The 27932-nt window shown below is 37.3% G+C and overlaps 1 protein-coding gene and 1 long non-coding RNA gene across 2 annotated transcripts; both read left to right on the forward strand.

Moving 5' to 3' along the window:
* The first annotated feature begins 345 nt into the window (after window positions 1-345).
* Window positions 346-2786, forward strand: LOC113050270 (uncharacterized). Its single transcript, XR_003276750.1, has 3 exons — window positions 346-470; window positions 732-850; window positions 1805-2786. It is a non-coding gene; the product is annotated as an uncharacterized LOC113050270 (long non-coding RNA).
* A 13570-nt stretch (window positions 2787-16356) lies between these two features.
* LOC113050271 (protein APCDD1-like) lies at window positions 16357-27516 on the forward strand. Its single transcript, XM_026213079.1, has 4 exons — window positions 16357-16726; window positions 23826-24009; window positions 24323-24851; window positions 25737-27516. The coding sequence occupies exons 1-4, from the start codon at window positions 16666-16668 to the stop codon at window positions 26505-26507; spliced, it is 1545 nt and encodes a 514-aa protein (XP_026068864.1). The 5' UTR covers window positions 16357-16665; the 3' UTR covers window positions 26508-27516.
* Window positions 27517-27932: the final 416 nt, after the last annotated feature.

The raw sequence follows: 27932 nt of genomic DNA on the forward strand, positions 1-27932 counted from the left end.
AAATGAGTTTATACAACTGTCTTAAATGTACATTATCATAACAGTTCTGAAAATAGTGTTAAAAACATATGAAAACCACTAGGGAACAGGTTTTGTGATATTTATAAAACAAAATACATGCAGTTTTTTTAATAAATATTTTAATAGACAATCATGATTAAATACATTTATCATTGGTATCCACGCAATTTGTCATTTGCTTTCCTTTGCAATCCGACCAAATTACTGTTTAATGCACGATTGGTTGCTGTGTTAAATAATTTGCATAGCAACAAGATACTGATTGGTCGAATTCGGCAGCGCTGCTGCAGCCGTTACGGAATTTTCTCTGTCATTACGGAGGAGAGCGGGAAGAAGCACTTCTGAAACACACGTCCAGGCATTTTGCTTCTGTTTTTTCGACTTAAAAGCTCAAAAATATCAAGAAGCTGGATTTAAATGATCAAATAGTTTGTAGACGAAATGTAAAGGTGAGTTTTGATTATTTGTGTTTATAGTTTATAGTTTTTATATAATTAGTACATGTGACAAACAATTTAAATGTTTCAACTACTCAAAGCGAAATTAGAAACGTAAATTTAGCATATACGACAGCATGCAATGCTGTTATCCATTTGTGTACACTTTTTGACATTTTTAAAGCAGTTAATTACTTAAATATTACGTTACAATACACAATATGTCATAGGCATAGCAACACGACATTGATTGGCCAAAGAATTTTCAAACAGAATGGAGAGCGGGAAGCAGACGACCATGGCTTTGTCGACGATGTCGTCAGAAGAACTCCTATTAAAATTAACAGAGGCCGGACTCGAATTCTCAGAGGAAGAAAACAGAAAATTCAAAGGTGAGTTTTATATTTAATCAAATCAAAAATGTATAAAATGTTACAGCTATTTAAGCATGGCATTAGCAAGTTTATTTAGCTTATGTACGAATCCAGTGCTATTAACCGTCCGCTTATAGTATAAAGTGATTTAGTTTGTGTGCTGCAATTCTGGTAAATTAAGTTATGCCTGGTTCAGATTAATTTACAAGATTTTTGTGTCAGTTATGATAGTCACGGTGTCTCGCCCACACACACTGTCGCTCACTCACTCGCGCGCGCGCACACACACACACACACACTCACACTCACTCACTGTTGACAGAACCGTTGTGGATGACCGTTAAAAATTAAACATGCTAGTCGTGATGTCGTGAAGCATCGCACTCGCGACATTGTTTGTCGCCTATTATGAAAGTGACGTGACATTCAGCCAAGTATGGTGACCCATGCTCAGAATTCGTGCTCTGCATTTAACCCATCCGAAGTGCGCGCACACACACAGAGCAGTGAACACACACCCGGAGCAGTGGGCAGTTATGACACACTATACGAGATGAAACTATTGAATCTTGCGTCCCGACGCCCGTTGTGGTTTATGAATCCCCATGACACCCTGCGTCAAACTGATCTGTTAAATGCTATTGTGTAATCTGAACCAGGCGTTAATTTAACGTTTGACATTCGTTACACATACGGTTTCATACCTATTAAACTCTGTGCATTTCATGTTTTCAGCCCAAACCCAACTCCGATATACAAATAACGTCCGTCTTGTGCATGTTCAGAAAGTATACATCTTGCAAAAGTCCAGACAAACTTGTGACTTGTGTTCTTTGTGTTCTGCCCATCACTCTTTCCCTGTGTTTAAAATAGTGTGATTAACGTTAGCTGATTCTGCCCTATCTATAAGTCATATACATTTCATTCATTGTAAGTTTTTTGAAACTTAGCAAATGTCTCTTTGACTCTTAGATTTTGAAGTTGATGGGGAAACTGTCAGTGCTGGTCTCACGGATCACATGATAGCACAACTTTTTGGGAAGTCTTTTAAGAAGCAAGTTAAATTTATCAAACTTATCCAACAACTTGAAGAGAACCAGAGTGAAGAACTGTCTGAAAGTCTGACTACACCTTCAGCTTTGAGGCAAGTATTAGTATTGTTTTATTTATGTTCCCTTATATTTTCTTCTGATTTACTGATTTTCTTTAAGTCCTTAAATTTTGTATTAATTTTTTTGCCAGAATGACATTGATGTCAGTCTTGATAAAGCACAGTAAAACTGCACTTCAAAGTCTGAAAGATTTCACAGAAGTAACTTTATTAGAAGTCTATTAACCCAAAACTCTGATGCTTCAAAACTTCAATAAAGAGATGGTAAAATAAGTCCAAATGAATTAAGTCGGTTAATTAATTTGTTTATTTAAAATCTGGCCATCATTTAATGTTACAAAAAGTGCATAATGCTGCTAATTGTTGTTGGTTTCGACATATAACTCTGAAGTGATTTCAGTATATGTGAGTACTTTTTGAACATTCCAGAACATTTTATCAATCACTTGTAATTATCGAATTAATTACAATTACAATTATCGACACTTGTAATTTAATTGATGGCTCAATCGGACTAAAAAACCTTAATGTAAACACCTTAATCGATCTGATTTAGCTTGAAATCTTATTGAAAATACAATTTGAATATTGTACGTCTTTATACAGGCTATAAGCTGCCTGGGGGGCGGGATGTTAAATCACTAATTCGAGAGTAAAACGTTCACATTTTTTAAATAAGAAATTAATAATTATTTTTTAAAAAGTAATTTTCGGCCAAGTGCATCTAGAAGTTTTGGCCCTGAATTTATTCGGTGCATCCCTGAAAGTAAGATGATATAAAAACTATTCTGGCTTAAGTGTAGATAGACAGTTGTAACTAGTCATTGGGAACATTAATTTAATCCAGATTTACTTTTGATGTTTGTAATATTGTTTTTTCCATTATGTTTAGGAAGAACCAGCCACACCATATCCCACTGTACAGATTTTGGGAGCGTCTAACTGGAAACAGGTCTTCAGCGAGAAGAGAATTTTCAGCACTGTGAAAATGAAGGGATCTTTGCTGAGCAGTTGGGGTGGAGGACGGTGATCTCTCTGCTTTTTGCACGTATTTTGTATTCAACCTTTCGTCCCTCATACAACAGGAACACACTACTCTTTCTCCAAAGGCATGTGTTAAAGCTAACGGCACCTGGTGACAAACCATTGCCAACTGCTGTTGTCAGGATTATTTTATCTTAGACTGAGAGGATGCCACGACCCTATGCATGTCCAAATTGTTCCTCACAGACATTCATGAATATTGCTGCTTCCTTAAGCAAAAGACACCAATTCAAACAGTGTTGGGAGTTTTCATCAGAAAGCATGTTGAGTGATTATGAAAAAGTGACTGGAACAAGCATACACACTCCATTTACATCTTTACCCAGAGAGCTTCAAAATACACTTAAAAGTCACAAAAGTTGTCAAGCCATAAATTTTGCAGGTAAAACACTTCAACGTGTAAATAATGTAAAGTACAGCACCAAAGATGTGTTTGTTATTCATGTTGTGCATACAGAGGAAGTTCCTTTATTCTTTCAGGTTAAGTATGTTTTCAATGTAGATACATTGTGGATACTGTGTGGGAAACTGTTGCTCCCACAATCGTTTGACTCTCATTTCCATGCATTTCGTGTTTCAAATGGTAAGGATTGGTTTTGTGTGATGCCAGCAGAGGAACTGGACCAACAGGCACTTGACCTTTATGTGGTTGATAACCATTTGTATGTAAGAGCCAGATATGCATAGTCACTCACCTACAAAACATTACGTTTACATCTCATTAAAATGTTTATAATGCTATACATAATTTAATTACTCCTTTAAAACTGTTGATGTTATGTAAATTCAAGGCTATTGTGTGGAAGTTAAAAATTTAAAAGTCTTAAGTTGTATTGTGAATAGCTTGTGAATTTTTATTGTAGATTGGAAAATGAAATTGACATTTTAGTGAAATATTTTATATTATAAATGGAGAAATGTTTTTATGTTCTGTTAAAAATGTTTTAAATCTTCATTGTAAAGTTTACAGATGTATTTACAAAACAAGAAATATTTGAACCTGTAACAAAGTATTCAAACATGTATTTATGTGTATTGTGAATAGCTTTTTATTTTTTTTGTAGATGGGAAAATGAAATTGACATATTGTGACATTTTAGTGAAATATTTTGTAGCAAATGGAGAAATTGTCCTGTTAAAAATGTTTGAAATCTTCATTGTAAACTGCAGAGATGTATTTTACAAAATAACCTGTAACAAAGTATTCAAATACAATGTATTTATGTGTATTGTTTCTCATATTAAATTGATTTTATTCAATAGAAAAATGGCCTTTAATAGTTCTTGAAGGAACATATTTGACACGGTTAAGGTACAAAAGGGCTTGTCACTGGGGTGGTACCTTAAAGGATCAAATTTGTACCTTAGATAAAGGTACAATATTGTACCAGTAAGTAAAAAAAAAAAAGGTACATTTTGGTTTTCCATGGTACAAATCATGTCCTTAAAGGTACAAACTATAATGGTACAAATTTGTTACTTCACATTAAGGTACAATTTTGTACCAGTAAAAGGTACCGCCCCAGTGACAAGGGTTTGTACCTTCTTTGGTACAAAATTGTACCTTTTTTTCCGAGAGTGTAGACAGACCCTGTTGACCTGCTGTCTAAGCATGCATCTTAGGGTGACCCTTCAAAGATGTCTTCCAGTACTAGTAAATTTATTATTGCATACTGCCAATTTATAACAACCTTAAAAAGCACCCTCCTGTCATGCTACATAAAGAACTGTGACTTACAAACTAGCAGCAGTCAACCAGGAACATAATTTGAAGCCTCCTGTGAAATGTGTGAGTGAGCGGTTGGAAGCTAAACTACAATAATAGATCCAAGATTACAGAATATTCTGAAATAGAGTATAAATTATAAAATGTTAAAGGCCTAATAAAGCAAAGTTGAGGTTGCAGAATGAGAAAAGATAGATATAACTGGAAGGAGCATGAACATGAACAGGCAACTACAGAATGTGTACTGCATTTAAAAGTTCATAAGTGGAGAATACAGTAATGTTAGAGAGGTTAACTGGGGCTATAAAGCAGACAAAACCCAGCAGTGTTTTTTACCTCATCTGGAGAGTAACAGAAAATAGAGGTTGTGACCAAGAGTAACTAGCAGGGATTTCACAAAAAGAGCAGCTGTGTAACCCAAATCCCTTTCCTAAACTGTTCAGGACTCTCAATATGGTTTACTGTAATATTCCACATTACTGATTAAAGGTTTGGGGTCATTAAGATATATTAATTGTAACAACATACAAACTTCATAATCACCGGGAAGAAGGAGGCGGGAACCGGCGGACAATCAAATGACATTTTAATGACAAAATAAAGACAAAACAAATAAAAACCAAACACAACTAAAACCCAGGCCTGGTCCTCTCTCGTCCTTCACTGTCTTCGCTCCAGTTTTATATCCCTCCATCTCCTCCATGGGACTCTCATCAGGTGTCGCTCATCTCCAATCACTCCACCGGCCTCGCCTCGTTCCCACGGCTCTTGGCCCCGCCCCACTCGTCACATGCCTCCATCACCCCTCTCAGGCCGGGGGGTACCCACGAGACACACACTGTTTTGCATGTGATTAATTAAATTAATTATTCAGCGTAATAATTTAATTCAAAATTAAAATCGATTGCCATCCTAAGGTAAAATTATATAGTTTCTCCACTTCTTTGTCTTCTCACACACTTGTCTCTTCTCTCTCCTCCTTTTTTCCCGTCATTCAGCTACATTCTCTTTTTGAGATTCTCCTCTCTGCTTTATTTTAACCCTTATGCGTACCCAAACACTGATGGCCATCCCCCTACACACTCAAACACACTCACACAGAGACAGACCCCGGCAGCCACATTCATCATACTCTTTCAGAACATTCATCACATCCCCACAGTCCCCACAGTCCTCTTAGACACAGGCATGGGGTTAGCAAACATCTTCTGGAATTTAGGGCTGTGGTTGGGTTTTTAATGTTTTACAGCGAGTCTCTCGCAAGTTAACAATTCCCCGCAGTGCAGAGGAACTCAGAGAGAATGGAAGGAGAACGCATGTGTACGTAATAGGAATGACATGTGCTCAAGTGCAGAAAATCCCAAAGACTGTTTGCAGGGTTTTCCTGCTTTGTGGTTGTGAGTGATGACATTTATTTGCCCTTGACTGAAGAGGAATCTCTTTGATTGTATTTGAATTGAGCACCTGATAAGAGTGACAGTGCCTAGTGTTGTTTTCTTTTTGCTCTATGATTGAATATATCCCTCATAGATAATAATTTTTTTTTTCATAATCTAAAGAAGGCCATAGTGGATACAATACATAAAACGTATCCAAAATGAATGAATGAATTAATCAATATAGGTGTTTTGCACTATGCTCATTATATAACTTACCAAATCATAAAATGGTAACTCTTTACAATAAGGGTTCAGATGGTTAACATTATTTTTTATATGCTATAAATATAAAACAGCAACAACAATAGGCCTACTTATTGTTATTATTAAATTCATAATATCAATTTATAGAGGTTTAAATGTTAAACATTTATTAGCATGCTATATTTAGACAATACCATTTACCAAGATAATAAATGCTATAAAAGTATTGTTAATTTTTCATGTGACTACATTTTTTAATTATTTTTTTCAATTTAAACGTATGTATTTTCCGTTATATAGCTATGTTAAATATATTTATTAAATATTTATTATTTACATTTATTACCTTTTCATTATTTTTGTGACTTTTCATTTAACTTCAAAATGTATACTTTTATGCAACATGCATTAACAATAACATGGATTACTCATAAATACTATGATAATAATCCTAAAGCATGTAATACTAAATAAATAAATAGTTTTATTTTACATCTTTACATGCATAAATATCCACAACATTTGCTTTAACTTAGCACAAATGAGAAATGTTGATATGACCAAGAAAGAGTTGTATCGATGCTGCTAACAGTGCGCCACCTGCCGTGGCCTCAGCTGCCGAGAGCAGAGCGCGGTAGACATGTGTTCCTGAAACATTCCTTCCACAGCACTCATAAATCAGCATTATCCAGACACTCAGCTCCGCCAGCTGGATCTCCCGCTCAGACACAATGCTTTGTACTGACATTTTTACAGGAGAAACTTTATACGACAGTCAGTTTTGTGTTGGTGCATTTGAGCTGTGTTGTCTTTCTTAAAGTGAGCTCATGTTTTAGTTTTGTAAACTTTTAGACACTGGCTATTTAGACACTTTTTAAAATGAGAAGGGTTAAAGGTGATTGATGACATCCGAAGGACTGAAACGAATCATGTTTCCAGAGCCAGACGAAACTCAACACACCTGCCACAGCCCATGAATCACCTTAAACGGTATAATGTCTCTCTATGAACTTAGGAGTTTACGAATTCATTACCAATTCTTTCTTAAATTACTATCATTTTTATCACAATTTATAATCATTTAACGAACATTGAATTTTAGATATTAAATGACTACTTTTCCATAATATTTAGCTTAATTCAATGGCCTTAGTCAGGAGGTCAAACATCAGTACACCAATATTTTTGGGGACTCTTATTTTTCCCTCAATTCTTGCCCCTAAATTCTTCAAACACCTCAGCAATAACATTCTCAGTGTCTTTAGTTTTCTTTGCCTGTCATAGGCTATTAGTTTTGATAAAACATCCATTAGTCTTTTATGAGCAACTCTAGATTTTTGGGCAGGAGCTGAGGAAACCTCAAACTCACATTAACTGTGCCCCATAAGCTCTCACATTGGCCGGTGGGATCAAATATCAATGTGAAATTCCTCATCGCTCAGCTACCTGTCCTGTCTATTATTGAGCCACATGCCACAGAGGGGGTGCAGTAGTGTCATGATTATATAGGTGTTACAGACTGGATGGAATCTGAAGGCCAGAGGTTCAGACTATAAAGAATGTGAGGTTTTGTGTGTGTGTGTGAGAAAGAGAGCCAAAGAAGGAAGAGAAAGGACACAGAGTTTTAGAGATGGTTGCACAGCCAGAACAGTGGTGCTCAACTGGTTTTACCTCAGGATCCAGAATTTACATCAGTCCTTTTTGGTTGGTTATTAAGTTAACCCAACACTGAAGTTTGTTCATTCTGAAAATGAAATAAGCAATATCCAATTAGTTAAAATTATGAGATTGTAAAAGTGGATTTAGTAACCTGGTAGGTTATTTAAAACACATTAGTTAACACAATTCCAGAAATCTTACCTGTTTATGCATATTGGACAAATCAAATACATATATCTTAAATTGAGGCCTTTTTTGTTGAATATTGTCGAACAAAATGAAAGACTGAAAAAAATAAATAAAGTCATGTACAGCAGAGAGACTGTGCATTCAAATTAGCTCATTTTTATCAACCATTAAAAATCAAAGGAACAAAACTCACCCCCCCCACACACACACATACACACACACACACACAGACTTCATTAACCACAGACAGTGGTACAGTGACATGTGTGCTCACACACACACACACACACACACGTTTGAATTCCTCTCTAGAAGAGGAGTCTCAGAAAAGATATTAAGTTGTCTTGCCAAACACAACAGATGTTTTTTATGTGGTATGGAAACATCTGGGATTTCCATAATTTACAGTTCTGCTTGTTGTTCCTACATCTGAAAGGATCTCTCATCACTAGATTAATATACTTAGCAAACTTCAGTATAAAGTAGTTTGTTTAACTTTATTAGTTTGAGCATCCAAGCCGTTTTCAAACTCAAATACGTTGTTAGTTGTGATTTTTGGGCCTGGTGAGCTATAAATCCTCAAAGTCTTTCCATTTATTGTTTGTTGTTCCCATTTACTCCTTGACCAAAAGGGGAGGACGTAACAATTATAAACCGGTATAAATACTTCAATTAAACTAAACATTTTGAAGACATTAGGGAGCGCTATTCAACATTGATATAAAATTTTTTCCTGAGCAGCAAAATTTGCATATCAGAATGATTTCTGAAGGATCATGTGACACTGAAGAAAGCTGAAAATTGATATCCGCCATCACAGACGTTGTGAATAATCTTGTTCAGAAACCGAAATGTGTTCAATAATGCAGTTAATAATGAGGGTTTTCACATATGCGTTTAAAATAAAAAGTTGAACTAAAAGAGAAAACACAACCACAAATGTTTTTAATGTGATTTTAAGTTTTTTGTTTTCATCATCAGCACTTCTCTGTGATTATAAAAGTGTCTCTGAAGGAAAGTATGTGTGCAAACATCTGCTGAAGATATGGACTTCTGTGGCAGAGTAATTAAAACTGATTTCTGGGTGTTTAGTGAAGGGAGAAGTCAGACTCACATGCACATATTTGATAGTGATTCATGAATTATTTAGCCATTGAGTAGTTCACACAACTCTAGTCCATCGATTCATGTCGTGTGTAGAGATGATCTCCTTGCTACACCGAGTCTGGAATCTTGGGAATTCTACAGCCCTTGAATTCATATCAAGCAGAGAATTCTCCATTCTGGATCTGAACTTGGCTGAAAGGTCATGAGTTGTGAAGTTTTCTCTGTAAATCAAGGGCTTGAGACTGCTTTTTATACATAGTACAGTATGTAGACAAACTTCAGAGAATCCTGGGATAGTGGGGGAATAGAGGGTTTTAGGCTGGTGGATCAGGCACCTGTGGGTTTGTCTGCGGAAGACTCTTGAAACCAGTGCCTCCGAGATGACCCTCCTCCGTGTCTGAGTTGCACACGACCTGTTTGATCCGCCTCTAGTTCCCACAGTCAACAGAAGAGCTGCTCTGCTTCTATGACATAGATTATGGTTAATGATTAACAGTTTGTTCTGCATATATCAGAAATACAGTAAAAAAAAAAAAAAATTATTCATGTGATGAAATTATTCAATTTTGATATTTTTTTTTAATATAATGTATTCCTGAGATGTCAAAGCTAAATTCTTAGCATCATTACTCCAGTCTTCAGTGTCACATGACACATGTCACATGATCTTTTTAAAGATTTGCACTCATACTCAGGTCCCACAGGTTCATAGAAGTATTTTTGTGGCTACACGCATGACCCAACATGAGCAACTCTCTTTTCACTTGTTCTTGCAATGCTGTTTTTATGATTATTCCTCCAACCATTTCCAGAAGGGGACCTCCACACAGGGGAGGTAAACCTATCCAACAAGGGAAGCCTTTCTCTTAAACGATCACTAAATCTTGAACGTAATTCTATTCCCAAAAATTCTCGGTCCCATATCATTGAAGAGCATCCCTGCGGTAAGGATGTGATTGTAAATAATTATGTGCATTACATGCTGTTACACTCGGTTGTTATTTCTCTGCAGCACAGAGAATTGTAAACCGGCTGTTTGTCGTAAATTCAAAAAGAAAGCGCGATAAAAAAAAAACTTCATGATCTCCGAGACGAGGGAGTGCTTTAAAAATCATAAATCACAAAGTGATGGAAATAGAATGTGTATAGTTGTATATGGTAGCAGAGAGACTTTTTAATAAGGAAGGGATGGAGATGATAGCTTGCACTGGTGTGCATGTTAGATCGATTACTCTGAAGATAGAATGACACCATAACCAACATGCAGTAGATGCCTCTGTGTGTCAGCATCTTTAAATCAGGCCAATGTAACCACCATAAAGATCAATGGTCTCTCTGACTCTCACTAAACCTGTCCAGAACATATCCGGCTCATATTTCACCCTAAAATCAAAGGAAAAAGAAGAAAAGACATTATATCTTGAAATAAGAATGTTTTATTGTATATGAAGCTGAATTAACCAGTTTTTATATAAAAAAAAATCTAATTCTAAATCTAAATATGATAAATGTGTGTGTATGTGTGTGAATATTAATGGCACAGTTTACCTGAATTCACCTATATATTTGATTTGCATTTATAGTGGAAAAATGTGAAAGCACTGTCTCGATTGATGTACAGAAAAGTGTATGGCCACTGAACAAGAAGCTGTTTTGACTTTACAGTTTGTATTTGAAGATTTCATAATGTAAAAAAAATAAATAAAAAAAGAAAGTAAAAGTACAGGCGTCAAAATGTCTTTGATATAGATTCGATGTTTGCTGGTGCATGATAACATCCTTCCTCTGAAAGGTGGATGCTTGTAGCGTCAGGGCCGAAGGTTGTGACAGCGACTGTCCTCGATCCTCTCTGTGAGTACCCCTCCACTGTCGTACTTTTCCAAGCACGTGTCGGCAGGTATGAAACGAGAGCGGCGTTTTACGTGTTGCTGCAAGACTCCCAAACAGGCCGTTTACCTTCCATGACCACCCAGCCTCAACCTTTTCCTCTCTCTCCCAACTGCAGTTTTTTACTCTGTAGCAAGCACCAATAATTATATGTTGCTTGCAAACTAAATATTTACCATAAAATACACAGTTCCTTTTGAATAGCTGTCAGTGAAGAAATATGTAGATGTAAATCTGTCTTCTACCAGCAGGGGCTAAATGTTGAAGTTAACCAAACCAAGGCACACGCAATTAGCCACACTTAATTATGGTTCTGTCTGTGACCTCTTCCATCTCCCAGCTCCCCTTCCACCACCCTTTTGGCTCCCATAAAATTTGTTCAATTAAAACCAACAGACTGCTGGAGGAACACCAGAGTCATGGGACATTTCTGTTTCAACAGATACATTTCTGTTAGTAATTAAAGAAACATTCTTAACATAAGCAGCATGGTTGATCACAATCACTAATACAACTTACCCATGTAAATATCCCATGTTTGTTAACCCTGGGTGGGCAAAAAAATAATACAATATCTGGCCTTGTGCTTTAGGAGATTCAGGGATATTAAATTACATGTATAATTTACAATAAATACACACACACACAAGCACAAACATACAGTAATATCTATGGTGTCAAAATCTGTAGGGCTCATGTTACAGGCCACATAGAATTCCTGCTTCATTCTGTCTCTTAGGACAAGTGGGAATGAAGTTATGTCAACAGACAACAGCACCAAAATATTTTTGACTCGTTAATATTTAGTCCTTTATGGAGACAAAGGCAATTTAAATGTTAAAACAGAGACAATTAACATGCAGAATTAAACAACCTATAGTGGCTGCAACAGAATAAAACTCAAAATATCAAATACGCTAACATCCATAATTGTAGTAGGCATTCACTGCATCCATAATTGTACATATTTTGTTAATGCTAGCAACTATAGTTAGGTAAAAAAAAAAAAACTAATTAGTACTGCATAGCAATGAGTGAAAAAAAAAACACTCAAAACTTCTTAGCAACCTTATAGCAACACCCTAGCAATATCTGTAGTAATAATTTTTATGCCTCACACACACAAAATCAGATGAAGGCGGAAAGTGATTAAATAAAATAAAAAAACTCCTCACACACACACACACACACAATATCATTGCTGTGTAGTAACTGATTGCCTGTTGTCTAAATTCTGTAATCATAATTACCAAAATAAGTACTTGCGATTTTGAATGTAATACATTTTGAAATACTTGTAATCATACTACAGTTACTTTTTTTCTGGATTAATTTGGGTCAGAGTTAGAGCCCAACAAGAATCTGTTAGTAATATGGGTAATTTGTGAAATAGCCCAACATCATTATTTGTTATTTATTTTAGTGTCTGGATCACTGAAAGCTGCAGCTGTTGGAAGAAAAAGAGGAGTCCTGCACCAATGAGCCTCTGTGTGCGTGTTACTCTGCATGTTTGTGCATACAAATGTTTATTTTTGCGCCTCTCACACGCAGAGCCAAAGAATCACACAAGGGGTCAGAGGTCAGCCAACTAATGTATCTTCCATGTGACATCGGAACGGGAATTTAATTATTCCAGACTTTGACTGGGTGGAATTCTGGATGAAAGAGGGGCAACATTGCCGGGATGCTTCCCAAGTTGCTCTGCTCTGACTTGTTTGGGCATCGGTTGTGCTCTGAATATGTAAAAAACATAAACATCAGTGCAGATAGAGAAATGCTAAAAGTGGCGTATCAAAAGAGCAAAGGCAAAATCTGCTCTGTCCTAGACCACCAGTGAGGGAATCCATAGCAGGAGGCCCAAATACCCTCGTCTAGAAATAACCACAGACACCAATAAATAATCTTTATTTTTACGAGTGTAAGGGTTGCTTGTCAACCCAGTCTGTGTGCGTTTGTGTTTAAAGTAAGTGTTTGTGTCAGTGTGCATTTGCAGTCACCCTGCTCGATAGCATGCAGGGATGCGAATGTGTGATGATTAGAGAGTGGATCTTATCTTATGCACAGGGACATGATTCTGCTTTTGTTCCATTCGAGACCCCCTTCTCACCCACCTGGTCTGGGCTGGACCTCCTGCAGCTTGGACGACCGCCACATGTTAGACTTCACTAGTTTGAAACCGCTGCGGTATTTCTGGTTTAAACTGAGGAAGTGAGGGGGGAAAAATACTCTCTTTCATATCTCAAATCACCAAGACAGAACTACACACCAAGCCAGCACACACACTAAAGCCACATCTCCACATGATCAAACAGATGACTGATTGCACAGGCCTCAGGGGAACGAGAGAAAGGGGGGATAAAGAATGAAATGGGTAGTGGTTTTCCAAAGAAGCTTTGCACCTCTATGACATAAAATGACAAAGAAGGCAGTGAGACAGAAAGGTTTTGATTAGAGGTGTTTGTGGTTTTGGGTGCATGGGTGTGTTAGATTGGAAGCTGCCAGCATTATAAGGGAAAAGTCAAAAAGAGACTGGAAAAAGGGTCAGACAATACGTCCATATATGTGTGTAGAAACTAAACAGGTCCTGTGGGGGGCGCTGTAATCATATCTTTGAAATATGTAAAACTAATCTTCTTACATGGGAGCTAAATAACAGTTATTTCATAATATAATCAATGGTTAAAGGTGAACTATGTAATTTGCCGCCACTATTGTTACCAAATTAAATTGCAAAAATAATGATTGTTTTAATCAGGTTTCCCAAACAAAATTAAAACCAATAAAACAATGTTATAACAGTGCCACTTGTTAATAAGACACTTTTCAAGGTTTTGCATATTAAGTTGGGATATAAGAACATATTTTATCACCTTTAACTAGTTGTTCGCCTAAGTCCTAAAATAACAATAAACTGTATTAAATAACTAATATATATATATATATATATATATATATATATATATATATATATATATATATATATATATATATACTGAACAAACAGAAATAACTAATTTCCACATTCATGCCATCTCTCATTTCTAGCAAAACCTTATGAAACATGAACTGTACTGATTGTTACTTGTAGTTCTGAATTTCAGATGTTATTTCCTCAAATAAACTATAGTAATGTGAAACTGAGTTTGTGCACCTTGTCTGGCAATTAGACACTGGATTTCATCATCACAGCAAACCAAAAGTGGCGAAACTCAGTAACATGGTCTGGTGCTCCTCAGGGTTATGTCCGCAGTCCAACTCTGTTCTCACTCATCACTTCTTTACTGCAACACATTACTAAATGAATGACTGATCGACATAGCAGTCACAAACAGTTATGAGTCAGGGCCCAAATATGACATCTCAGAAGACTTTCAGAGAAGAACAAGCTTTCAATTTCAACAAGAATTCAGATTCAGAGTAAATGAGTTCATACGCCAATTCTTATGCAAAACGATTTCGAGTTTAGTGAGTTACAGATTTAATTTACCTTACCTTGCCCATAAAAACACTAAACTGTCCAATTTCTATGCTTTTCTTAATCCAAACATATATGTTAATTTCTCAACTTGAATTCATAACATAGAATCCAAACCAGAATCCAAAATAGTGAGTAATAAACTTTTCAACAGTGTTGGGTATGTTACGTAAAAAAAAAGTAATCCACTACAAATGACTAATTACTTTAAACTTTGATTACATTACTGCATTTAAAAAGTAACCAGATTACTAATTACTTTCAAGTTTACTTTTCAAGTAATCAAACCCAAAGTGAAAATCATAGTTCTTTCAGTATTTTAATATTGACTGAAATATTACATAAGTATCAAAACAGCAACTAGCTTTTTTCCCTGACAACAGCGAAAATAACTTTAAATTTCCCGTCATTTAAGAGTAATGTATTATTTTAAATGGTAAATGGTTTACTTTTATTTGTGCACACTTACAATATCACAAAAAAATGTGCTTTTGTCGCCACAAAAATTAACCAAAGCTCAGCGAATACTTTACACACAAATATATCTATAGAAAGCTTAAAGCGTCTAATTTTAAATAAATTAAGTCTTATCAAAAACAAATATTCTCTGATAAAGTAATCCATATAAAAACAACGAGGTCTAGTTTTCCCCACCTGTGCGTATTATCTGTGATGTGATCATGCCCACGTGCAGCGCCCGCTATTCATATAATCATCCACATGAGATGCCCGAACATAAACGTGTACACATTTTCCCAGTTGGACTGTTCCCAAAATATAACGCCAGACTAAAATATGTGAAATAAAATGCAACATTTTTAAATATGACAGGCAACCTTTCATTACATCTAAATGCTGTACAACTCATCTGCATACTGACGGGCAAAACATGATTTTAAGCCTACTGCATTTTTAACTTAAGTAACTAATTTTATTGACATTAGTAACTGTAATCAAATTACATTACTGCGTTATCAGGAAAAGTCAATAGAATACAGTAATGCGTTCCCAGCTCTGCTCTTCAATGCATTTGCTGGAGCATCATAATACAAAGTGCCAGTTTCAAGGGGTTCTCATCAGCACATTAAACACCATTAATGCCTGATCAAGTTTGTACTCATATTATACCTCACATGCATGAAATCCATTTAATATATCATTAGAGTAGATATTTTATATTATTTATAGCTGGTATTTTTAATGCTATCTAGGGTCATATGTAATATATTAACACATTTATTTTGTTGGATTGTACTTCCATCGTGTTATCTCTATTGTATTGCATTTCAAAATCATATCAGCATGATGTGTCAAGTTCAATATACACATAATATACAAAAACTTTTTTTCTCAAATGGCACCATGCCATGGCTTTTTAACACCAACTGTGCCCATATTATATGTGTATATGAGGTAAAGGGAGAAAAGATTTAAAGGATTACAACGTTTAGCTTCTGCTTACTTTGCATCTGTCAAACTGTGTTTATATATAGGTGTGTGTGTGTGTTTGATTAACACATTTATGTTTAATCTAATGTTGCAGGCAGGTTTCTCAACTTGCTGGCTTTGATTGTGCTCTTTTGCACCTTACCCTGAGTGCTCCCCAGAGGGTTAATGCTGGGAGGTTACAAGTCCCCTCCTCTTTTCTCTCTCTCTCTCTCTCTCTCCCTCCGCTCTCTTGTTCTTCTCAGCTGAGCAACCCAAAGACAGACTCTTACAAGCACCACACAGGTTTAACATCACAAGAGAGAGAGAGCACAAAATCAACAAGGGACATACTTTCAAGCACCATCAAGAATGGAGCTCTTGCACACTCCTACCATGAATGGAAAACCTCATGTTTGAAGATGAAACTTGGACTAAATGTATCTGCACGATTGGTAATATCTCATCGGACACGCTCTCATTGACGCATTGAAAATCCAGGAGAAGAGCATTTCCAAAGCCTTTTCTTTTTAACCCCACATATATTTTAAAGTGAATTTGAGCCTCATGGCTGAGGAGAGATTTATTCACCTGTTGAAAACAACTTGGATGGTATTTCTCATACAAGGTTAGTTAACTTTCTCTCTCTCATTCTAAAATAAGCAAATGGTTTCACCCATTTCAAGACACTATTTATAATACTGGTAAATATTTGGTAAATACAAAATCATGAAACCGCACGATTATGTGCCTGATACTTTTAGATCCTAAAATGGTTTTTATATTGTGATGCCAGTAAAAAAGGTTTTGAAGTCATACAAAGAGCTTTTTATTCTCTGGTTCTTTAGAACACAAACTGCTCATTTTGAATGTCTCTCTTATCTGACACACCCAATTCAGGTCTTGGAGCCTTAACTAATGAGTTAATGATATAAATCAGGTGAGTTAAAGGAGTGAAACATTCAAAATGTGCAGTGCTTCAGAACGGGGACTGAGAACCACTGTTGTAAAGAAACCAAATATGCTCATCTGAAAAAGAGACAATGCAACTGCATTAACTTGATTAATCAAAAAGCACTATAGCAACCTCAAAAAATACAGCCACAAATGCAAGAAAAGTTTTCTTTGCTGAACCTGAAGAACCTTTATTTTCTATCATATTAGTACAGCCTTGATCTGGATTTGTAACGGATCCAAACAGGCAAAACAATCCGAAACATGTCTATGAATAAGCTTTATGGCTCATCTGAATGAATGAATCTTATGTTTTATGGTATAAGTGTAAATGCAAATAATCAAAAATATGAAATATGAGAATCTTAAGCTTAAGAATGCCTTATTGTTAATGTGTGAAAGTATAAGAGCTGCCAAGCTAAAAAACCACATTCGAGACCAACAAGTCTGTGCATTTTCTACTATAACAAAATATTTTACTGCGTTTTTTTCCCCGTATGAATTTCACAAGATCTAAAGGATGACAAACAACTCTCAAGGTTCAGCTAAAGTTTTGAAACTTTAATAAACTTAAAACATGACAAAACTAAATTCATGCGTACACCCTTTCATACTTCAGATGTAGTTCATTCCTTGCTGTAAATCATACGGTGGGGTACAAAAGTCTTGAAAATGCTTCTGGTCTGCATGCAAACAATTTAGTCAAACTATGAATTCAGAATGAAAATGTCGAAATTCATAATTTTGAAGCCCATATTCTTAAAAAAGAATGTCCTCTGCAGCACCTTCTTATAAACTACTGTATTTTTGCTGTGTATGGCCTACAGATTGCTTTGGAGATAAATAGAAAAACATATTCTCGATGTTACATTTACATTTTCTTCAGATCAGCGTATAAGTTTCTGGTTTCTTTTTAAAGCACAGCACAGATGGTTTTCTAAAGAAATAAAGAATAAAAGTCAGTTCAGGAACTTTAAAAGGTTCTCAAATGGCACATCATAAATTTTAAAGAGTGCACGTCACAGAAATTTGCCTTTTTCTTTCAAATCAAAAAAGTGAAAGTGAAGTGACATTCAGCCAAGTATGGTGACCCATACTCAGAATTTGTGCTCTGCATTTAACCCATCCGAAATGGGCACACACAGAGCAGTGAACACACACACACACACTGTGAGCACACACCCGGAGCAGTGGGCAGCCATTTATGCTGCGGCGCCCGGGGAGCAGTTGGGGGTTCGATGCCTTGCTCAAGGGCACCTAAGTCATGGTATTGAAGGTGGAGAGAGAACTGTACATGCACTCCCCCCACCCACAATTCCGTCCGGCCCGAGACTAGAACCCACAACCCTTCGATTGGGAGTCCAACCCTCTAACCATTAGGCCACGACTTCCCCCAGGTGAATCAAGTCAGGTGAAGTTGAAAGTGTCTTCAATGTAAATGGCAAAGCGTTTGACTCGACACTGGTCTTACTCTCACCTTTCCACATGCACTGCTCTTTTCACCTGTCAGTCTTCTCCGCCGGCCCCTGTTTTTGTTCCAGGCTCTTTTAAAGTTAGCAGGGGTGTAGAGGAGGCCATTGTTTCCTGTGAAAGCAGATCACAGCCGTGGAACTAATGCCACCATTAAAATAATGATTAGAGAAACAGGCCAACGTCCCCTTCTGTTCATATGCCATTTAGTGGCAGTTTTTCTTCAAGGCTCTCGTTCCTTTCAGTCAGGGATGGTTAGGGTGATGAAGAAAGCAATAGGCTTCTGTTCTCACTATCAGGCCGCCTACTGAATGAAAGAGAGAGGGAGGGAAAGACTGGCACAATTCCACCCGCCCCCTAATGACTCACGCATGGCAGTTATGACCTCAGAGATCAATATGTGTGCATTTATGTGCCTGTACTTTATCTTTTCTTACAAAACATGGGCTTCTTTCATCAAACAGCAGAAGCAGATCTGCGAAAATGATTTATATCATGCTCACGTGCTTGAGTAATCTGCCAAAACAGATACTAAATGCAACTTTGTGTACCAAGGTCAGAATTTCATGAGGTTAATTGCATTTATTCCATAATTTGATTTAACACTCATTTTATAATCAAATACTAATTGTTTTTGGTTAGGTTAGAGAGATATTGTCTTAAGTAGATGCAAACACCTGACAGAAAAAAAAAAAAAAAAGGTTAAGTTACTCAGAAGTTCTGCTTTTTAGTCACTATTGGTGATGCCGAGTTAACTCTATAGGGGTAACCATTAGTTTGCGGGAGAAACGTTCTCATAATCCCTTATCTAAATGAAAACTGCTGGATTAAGCAGGTTTAACTTTAATGAAAAGACAACAATGCTGCAGAATTATAATGAAACCGAGTGATTAGAAAGATACTGGGCAAAAACAACAACAAAAATAAAAATTTTTAAATTTATTTTTACTTAAATGGAGATATAACTATTCACATATCAGCAGACAAACATATTCTCCTACTCTTTTCATAAACATATGTACAATACTAAGGTATGCACACACCTTTGTTGCCTCTAGTGCTCATATGCATGCACACACATGCAGTCTTGACTTTCTATATGAAACTTTACCTTTCTGTAACTGTACTTCATCAGACAAAAAGATTGTGACAGAGGGAGAGGGAGAAAGGAATCCGAGCTCTATCCAAAGTAAATGAGGTGTAAATGGTAGTTTTTTTCATCAGGGAGCCGTTATTAAAGCAGGGGCTGGTGGGAGAGAGAGGCGGACGGGCGGCACAAAGGCAGGTAAACACTGAAATGGGGCCATTACATGCATTTAGCTGTACAATAGTACAGTGATGATGATATTACATGGTGATAGTATTGCGCTTTGATATTAAATCATTGCATGTACGATGATATAGCCTATATACTGTACAGTATGATTTCTTTTTTTAAAACATGTAAATAAGTTAAGGTTTAGTGCATGTTTTAATTAGAGCAAATATTATACAAGTGGCTAAAACACAACAAAAGGTATGAAATATTATAATTAGTAAATAAAACTTTTCAGTTTGACTTTCCAAACTATTACTCTACAATATGTATTAAATAAAAAAAGAGTGCAAAATAGAAGCATTTCATTTAAGGGGGGGGGGGGTGCTATTTCATGCATACTGAGTTTTTTTACACTGTTAAAGAGTTGGATTCCCATGCTAAACATGGACAAAGTTTCAAAAATTAAGTTGTACGTTTGAAGGAGTGTTTTTGTTCCCAAAATACTCCTTCCGGTTTGTCACAAGTTTCGGAACGTTTTTTTCGAGTATGGCTCTGTGTGACATTAGATGGAGCGGAATTTCCTTATATGGGTCCTAAGGCACTTCTGCCGGAAGAGCGCGCGCTCCCGTATAGCAGAGCACTGAGAGCACAACAGACTTCACTGATCAGAGCGAGAGCGTCGCGAAAAGTCACAAAAGAAGGGTGTTTTTGGTTGCCAGGGCAAGACAACCCTGCACAGATTACCAAAAAAAAAAAACAGCATTAAGGGACCAGTGGATTTTATTTTTACAGAGCATCAACGGAGTTGTGCAAGTGTTTTTGTTTGTTCCCTGCATTTCGAAGATGCTTGTTTTACAAACAAGGCCCAGTTTGACGACGGATTTGCGTATCGTTTATTTCTTAAGGATGATGCAATCCCAACGAAAAAGGGTCACGATCCTGTGCTGGAACCGCAGGCGGTGAGTAAAACTGCTTAAAATGTCTCTGCCTACTTGTTAGTGCGTCCCCTCCCATGCCGGAGACCCGGGTTTGAGCCCCGCTCGGAGCGAGTCGTTGCTGCTGCTGCTCTCGTTCAGTTTCAGCCTCTGGATCTGATTCTGGATCATAAATAAACGGCTGAATCTGACTGTAAGCCATGGTTTGTTTTGGATGTTTTTTTCCTCACGGTAATGTCACAGCTTCCAAACGCTCTCAACGCAAAAGCCCACTAGCGCTTGTGATTCTTTAGCTCCGCCCACACGTCACGCCTCCAGCCGGTCGTGTTTTTCCGAAAAAAATCGGTACAGACTATCTTTCTCTTATGAATATAATAAAACTAAAGACTTTTTGGAGTTATGAAGGATGCAGTACTACTCTATAGGTACTCAAGATTAACAGGAGATTGAGTGAAAACGAGCATTTCACCCCCCCTTTAAGCTAGCGGCCAAGGCAACATTTTTCATTTTTATTTTGATTAGGTTGAAGTACTAAATAAACTAAAACTATAAACTTAAAAAAAAAATTATTTTCTTGAAAACTGACAAAAAATTCAAATAAAATCTAATTCAAAATATTAACAAAAATGAATATAATAGTTTATCACTGATATTAAAATGACACTGGTTCGATGTGAATGAAAATAAGGCCATACAGTTCAGAGTTTTAAAGTTTAATCACAACTGGACTTTTTGTTTTTGTTTTATTGAATGAGTATTCAAAATTGTCTTCTTTATATCTCTCATTCTTATTTTCATTATAAATAGGCACTGGCAAATGGCAGGAGTTATAGTGGTAGAGAGGAAAGGGGATATTTTATTTTTGGCCACTCTTCAGTAATGACGCATTGGGGGTGAGAGAGGAGCTGTCCAAATTGAAATGACAAATAAAAACAAACACATGAAACCAGTTGGAGGTACTTTTGCTAGCCTCACTTCTTCTATAAATCAATGTATCCAGTGTGTGAGTCCGAGGGTGTTGAATGGTTGGAATATTAGGACAGGTAGTTTACTTTGGCTCACACTAAAGGGCATTGCCTTTAAGCAAAGAGACCACACACACATCCTAGCACAGCGCCCTCTGCTGCTCAATATCATGCACTGCCGCTTTGACCTGGACACACGGACGAGAGAGAGAGAGAGCGAGCGAGAGAGAGGGGGATCTTGCTGTGATATCCTCACAAAACTTACACCGTGTTTATACTTGGAGCAGTGGTTCTCAAACCTGTCCTAGAGTACCCCCAGCCCTGCACTTTTTGTATGTCTCCCTATCACACCTGATTCAACTCATCAGCTCATTAGTGGAGACAAGACCTGCAAGACCTGAAGTGTGTGTCAGGTATAGGGAGACATACACAGGAACCCATGACTTAGAGCTAGTATAACGCAACAACAACACACAGTGCTCTCATTAACCAATTAAAGGAGTGTTACACACACACTTTTAACCCAAGTTTATGAAGCCTGCTTCTGCTTCAGAGGTTATGCAACAGGCAACCAATCATAAACATAAAGAGAACCTGTCTCATTAAATATTCCTGAGCTTTGAGAGGAGCTAAAACGTTGAACAGTGGCAAACGCAAATATATATAAAAAAAATGTCACTGCCTTAAAATCTGACTACCAAGTATTCAAATTTGAAATATGCAAAAACTAGGGTTGAAAATGACCCAGGGTTAACAATTTCAATTGTGGAAAGCCCAGAAGCTAGCCTATACCCAGATATCAACCAGTGTCAGCCAGGATTGGGCCCACATCTGGAATGGACTGGATCTGGGCCAACACTATGTTGCTGTCTGGGTATAAATGTGTATGTTGTACAAGTGATCCACATGCAGATAGATAGTAACCTAAAACAGGCCTGCATTGAAGAAAAAACTTGCATTGGAGAAACTCAGCTTGATTAGATGCTGCTGAACCATTGAAAAAACATAAACAAGCAGCTGAAAAACACATGCTAACTCTATCTAACATTATCAGTTTACTGTGATCATGAGCAACAAGTCTGCATTCACAATGGCTCCATATTGGGAAATTAAAAAAAACCATTAGAAAAGCAGAGCCTGGTTCCTTCCCAAACAGCATAAGGAAATAATTCCCTTCTTTAGGGCAAACAACCAGATCCAGCCTGACATGCTCAATAAATGCTCTGTAATTATTCAATCAGAGAAATTTTAGGGCTTCAGTTAACAAATGGGAATAAAAGCTTTTCTGTTTTGAGCTTTTCTGAGAGCAGGTTTTATCTGATTAGAAGTTGATTAATACATTTCTAAACTATAAATTATATACACAGCCGTTTTACCGATCAAACAAATATGCCCAGTGCTATGTTGACAAATTTCACTCATCATGAGCTGAAACTAAGTTTGCTTTTATGACGGTTTAAAAAAATTGTCAAAAATTGTTGTTTTCATTGGCCAGCGCCACATATGCCTTCCCATTTCCCTGAAGATGGTGTCTGATTGAAGTGACATGCCAAACCTCTGGCCTCCCGTCCCTCACCACAAATCGTGGTCAGAGCAGGATTGGGGTCTATATGTGGCTCTAATAGACCTCATCACGTTTCATTATACGGAAAATTACAGAAATGCAAAATCCTTCAACCACTTCCAGTTCAGCAGAATCCTGTTTATGGACTGTAAAAGACCATGAAATGAAAATGCTTCTCTTGGAGTTTTTTTTTTTTTTTTTGCTGGAGGTACCGAAGCTTTTTGAAGTGTCTGAGGTTTTCTAAAGGTTTAATTTATTTGGAAATGTGGTGACAGAGTCATGAAAAGAGATTAGCACATTATTTCAAACTTAGACCTTCTGGAACAATTTGGAACAAACTGTGTAACCTTGGAACAGCAGAGGTATATAAGGTGGAGGACTGCCCTCTTCCTGGGTCGGTTTCACTCTGCAGGAACTCAGTGTTGCTGTATGACTGTCTGACCTTCTTTGCAAAGAATAAAAGCTTTTTTTTAATTATACCTGAGAATGAGTCTGTCTCTTATGCTGATGAGAGTTGATTTAAATTTGCCAAGACATAATATACAGAATGATAGAATGATAATTTCCCCGTCTCCCCTCAGTTTTGTGTGTGAGGGGCAGTAAGCTGTGGGAAGCGCCCACGGCCCCGCTCGTACCCCATGCCAACCGCAGCGCCAGACTGTTTTGGGAGCCGCAGTGCCAGACTCAACTACGCCACCTACAGAGCGAAGCAAGAACCACAGCCACCATACCACCCAAACTGGAGGGCCACTGGGTGTCAAGCAGGTAAGAGACAACTTGAAATACTTTTCTACTTTGACTTTTTTTTTTTTTAAGTTAACATGAATTCAAATTCAACCCAATTTATGTTTCAACTCAAAATCCTGGTCTTATTGTAATTGATTCATCAATGCATACCAGTGTTGAGAAACCTACTCTGAAACTAAAGCCTGTGAAGCAACAAGCCAAGCGTAATTTAAAGTAGTTCAGTCATTTGGTTTCATTGAATATCCTTCTCTTAAAAAATGCATGACATTATGAAAGTAAAATGGTTTGCAATTGCTATTTTGGCTAACTTTCTAACTTCTTTTCTTCTCAGATGTGAAGTGCGACCTGGTCCAGAATTCCTCACTCGATCCTACACATTTTACCGAAGCCCCACATGTCTCTTCAGGGCCCTCCAGCACTACTACTCTGACAGCGAGTGCCACATCCCAACCTACTCGCTCGTGATCAGGGGTAAACTGCGGCTACGCCAGGCCTCATGGATTACCCATGGAGCCACCGAAGCAGAGCACCAACTCCAAAAAATAGGAATGGTCATTCACAACCAGAAGGCCATTTATCATCTCGCTGCCCGCCTGCCCTCTTCCTGCCTGGGGCTCAAAGCTGGAGGACAGCTGGTGCCTCATCGCTTCTATGAACTCTTCAATGCCAAAGCAGAGAAAGATTGCTTGGGTGCTCTTGGGTTATCCATGATGGAACTGGAGTTGCTGCGGGTGGAGAACCATCACCATTCTCACAGCAGGCTGGCTCAGGAGATGTTTTTAGGAGATGTGCACACAGACTGGAATGAAAGGGTGCACCACAGACCGACTGGTTACCAAGAGCCTCTGCAAAATGCTATGGTGAGGTTAAGACTGCAGTATTTGTTTGCTAAAAAACTGCTTAGGATAAAATGCTGACAATATTCAATTACTACACTCTTAAAAGTAAAGGTTCTAAAAGGGGGATTTCACAGCAATGCTTAGAACAGGGGTGACCAATCATGTTCCTGCAGAACAACCTGCAGAGTACAGTTCCAATACTGGTCTGTAATTATCCAGTGCTTCTGATATTCTTAATGAGTTGGTTCAGTTGTGTTTGATCAGGGTTGGAACTGAACTTTGCAGGAAGAGGAATTGGGCACCCTGTCTGTAGAACGACCATTCTGGGTTCTTAAAAGAACCTTTCAGTGAGCACACTGTTAAAAATAAAGGTTCCTTATTTGCATCTATGGTTCCATAAAGAACCTTTATCATCTGACCACTCTTAAAAATAAACGTGCTAAAAGGAGGTTTTAACATTGATGCCACAAAAGAACCATTTTTGGTTCCTCAAAGAACCTTTTAGTGAACAGCTCTTAAAATAACATTTTGAAAATCTAAATAACCTTTTTCCGCTATAAATTACCATTTGTGAAATTGAAAGGTTCCCAGAGATGTTAAAATGTTCTTTGTGGAACCATACATTCCAATAAAGAACCTTTTCTTTTTAAGAGTGTGAAAACTCTCCATTCCACAAAAGGTTCTTTATACTGGAAAAAAGGGTTATTTAGATTAAAATGTTCTTCAATGCAATGTTCCAAAGAACAGCATTTATTTGATTGTGTATGTAACATTGTAAATGCCTTTACTGTCATTTGAGCAATTTAATGTCCTTGCTGAAGAAAAATAAATAAAAAAACTGTCACCAAACCACTGACCAGTATGATGTAATTACTGAACTAACAATATCCTTGTTTTTACTCTCAGCACCACATCCACCCATGCCCAGTGTGCACCCTGGTATACCGATCCTCTGAACAGCATCCACCCATTCTTCCTCCATCCCCTTCCATCACTCTGGATCTAAATGGAAACTGGGTGAGCCAACGCTGCGAGTCCCGTCCAGCTGTGCTCTTCCTCACTCGCTTTTTTGTTTTCAACGAGGAGCAACGCATTTGGGAGGGCACCTACCAACATTACAACGACCCAATGTGCCGCCAGCCCAGCTTTACACTATTGGCATCAGGTCATTATGCTAAAGTGGGACGGTCCGTTAAAGTACGTGGGGCCACTGAGCTTGTCTTCAAGGTGACACGAGCAAAAGTGATTGTGTATGACCAAGCACTATTGCGGGAAATTAATTCAATGCAAAATAGAAGATGTGGTCAGGCGGGTGGATGGGAGAGGGGTGTTGAGCAAGACATAACCTGGACGAACGGATGCGATGCATTGGGAATACGACTTCCACATAAAGAGTATGAGCTTTTTAAGATGGGAGTGGATCATAAAGGGCGCCCCCTATTGTTCAGTGGAGAAAGGCCCACGGATGGGTCCAGCCCAGATCGACTTGCAAAAAGGCCAACGTCCTTTCAGACACCAATGGTGCAATGCAGCACAAGGGTTGGGGTGGAGCCACGCTACAGTTCCTTCAGTGATCATTCAATGGGACCCAAGATAAGCTTTGCTAATGCACTGCACTCTTCGTTGTTTCTGCTGACCATTCTAAATGCAGGGTGCTGGAATATTCATCTTTTCTAAAATATGACATGGCATTCACATTTACTGATCAAATTCTGACCCATTTATTATGGGCATTTTACAATTTGAGAGAATGGAGGAGGATTGTTCACTTCAGTGCTATAACAAAACACTTTTTACATCCGAGACTTTCATAAAGCAAAATTTTACATAGAAACATCCTTTTTATCATATAGTGTATCAAAATTTATTTTTGATGTCTGTCATTTGGAGCGCTGTTTCATATGAACTCCAGAAGAATGCTACATGCATATCTATTCAAAGCCTGGTTGTTCTGTAGAAAGTATATTTGCCGACATTCCATCAAGATTGTTGATATCACTATCTGTTTGAACAACCAATGGGAAATGGGAGTGTTCAAGGAACCTGTTTGAAAACAATCATTATAATTGCAATTCTTCCCAAAGATATGGGAGATACAAATGGACATTCAGATTCCCTTTTGACTGGGAATAAAGAAAGAACAAAGATTTCCAAGAATAATACAAACATGCTGGAAGTCAAAATATTTTTCTGATCTTGTATGTCCTGATTATTTGATCTGAAGAGCATATATGGCTACATTCAACATAAACTACCCTGTATTCTTTCAATATTAGGTTGTAGTCTTCAAGACAATTTGCTATCTAATAACTTTTACGTAGCTTAATGGTGAGGGTAAACATATTTATTGCTAATATTAAAGTAATTTTGATAAGAAACTCCATGGATGCTTTTTTTTTAACATTGATTCTCCATTGCATATGTACATATACAAAACATATTGTGTGTTACTGTATGCACGGTCAGTGAGCTCTTCCATAATGCTTCAATTCACATCCAATGTTGGATACATGTGCAAGACATTTGAACCGAGCTGTCATATGGCTTCCACATTATGCTCGCACTCGCCAATATCTAAAGTGTACATTCTCAGAACTCTGCGTACAATTCAACCTCTGTTTATTTGGAAGAATAGGAAGTGTTCAACTCATTCAGTCTTAGTTTAGCAGAGTGTGCGATTTTCTGTTTTTACAGAGTGGAGTGATTCTTTGTTCTGGAGGCAAACTTTAGAAGAAGAAGAAAGAAAAAAATTCCAAGAAGTCCAAATGAATCTATCAAACCTAAAAAAATGCACGTATGGTATTGATTGTTATTGTTTTGACAGGACCCTTACAAAAATTTACCATAGTAGCCATAGTTTTGCAAAAAAAAAAAAAAAAAGGAATATAATATAAATAACTATGGAGTATAAAAAGAGAGAAATAACATTTGTTTATGGGGTTTATAAACAGTTCCTTTAATAATAGATGCTAGGCACCCATATGAAATCATGTTTTGATATGGTATACAGCAAAATCTCATTCTTTTCCCCATTGAGAAACCAAATTCATAGCAGCAACAGTGTGATCCTGTGCTGAAGCGATGATATATGCTTCTGTAATA

Source organism: Carassius auratus, chromosome 31, assembly GCF_003368295.1.
Source record: "Carassius auratus strain Wakin chromosome 31, ASM336829v1, whole genome shotgun sequence".
In the NCBI taxonomy this organism is placed as follows: Eukaryota; Metazoa; Chordata; class Actinopteri; order Cypriniformes; family Cyprinidae; genus Carassius; species Carassius auratus.

Excerpts from the sequence above, each read along its gene's own strand:
- LOC113050271 (XM_026213079.1), top strand. The coding sequence starts at position 16,666 with ATGGCTGAGGAGAGATTTATTCACCTGTTGAAAACAACTTGGATGGTA. Across the intron at positions 16,727-23,825 it reads GATGGTATTTCTCATACAAG|TTTTGTGTGTGAGGGGCAGT; the intron begins GTTAGTTAACTT and ends GTCTCCCCTCAG. Across the intron at positions 24,852-25,736 it reads AGCCTCTGCAAAATGCTATG|CACCACATCCACCCATGCCC; the intron begins GTGAGGTTAAGA and ends TTTTACTCTCAG.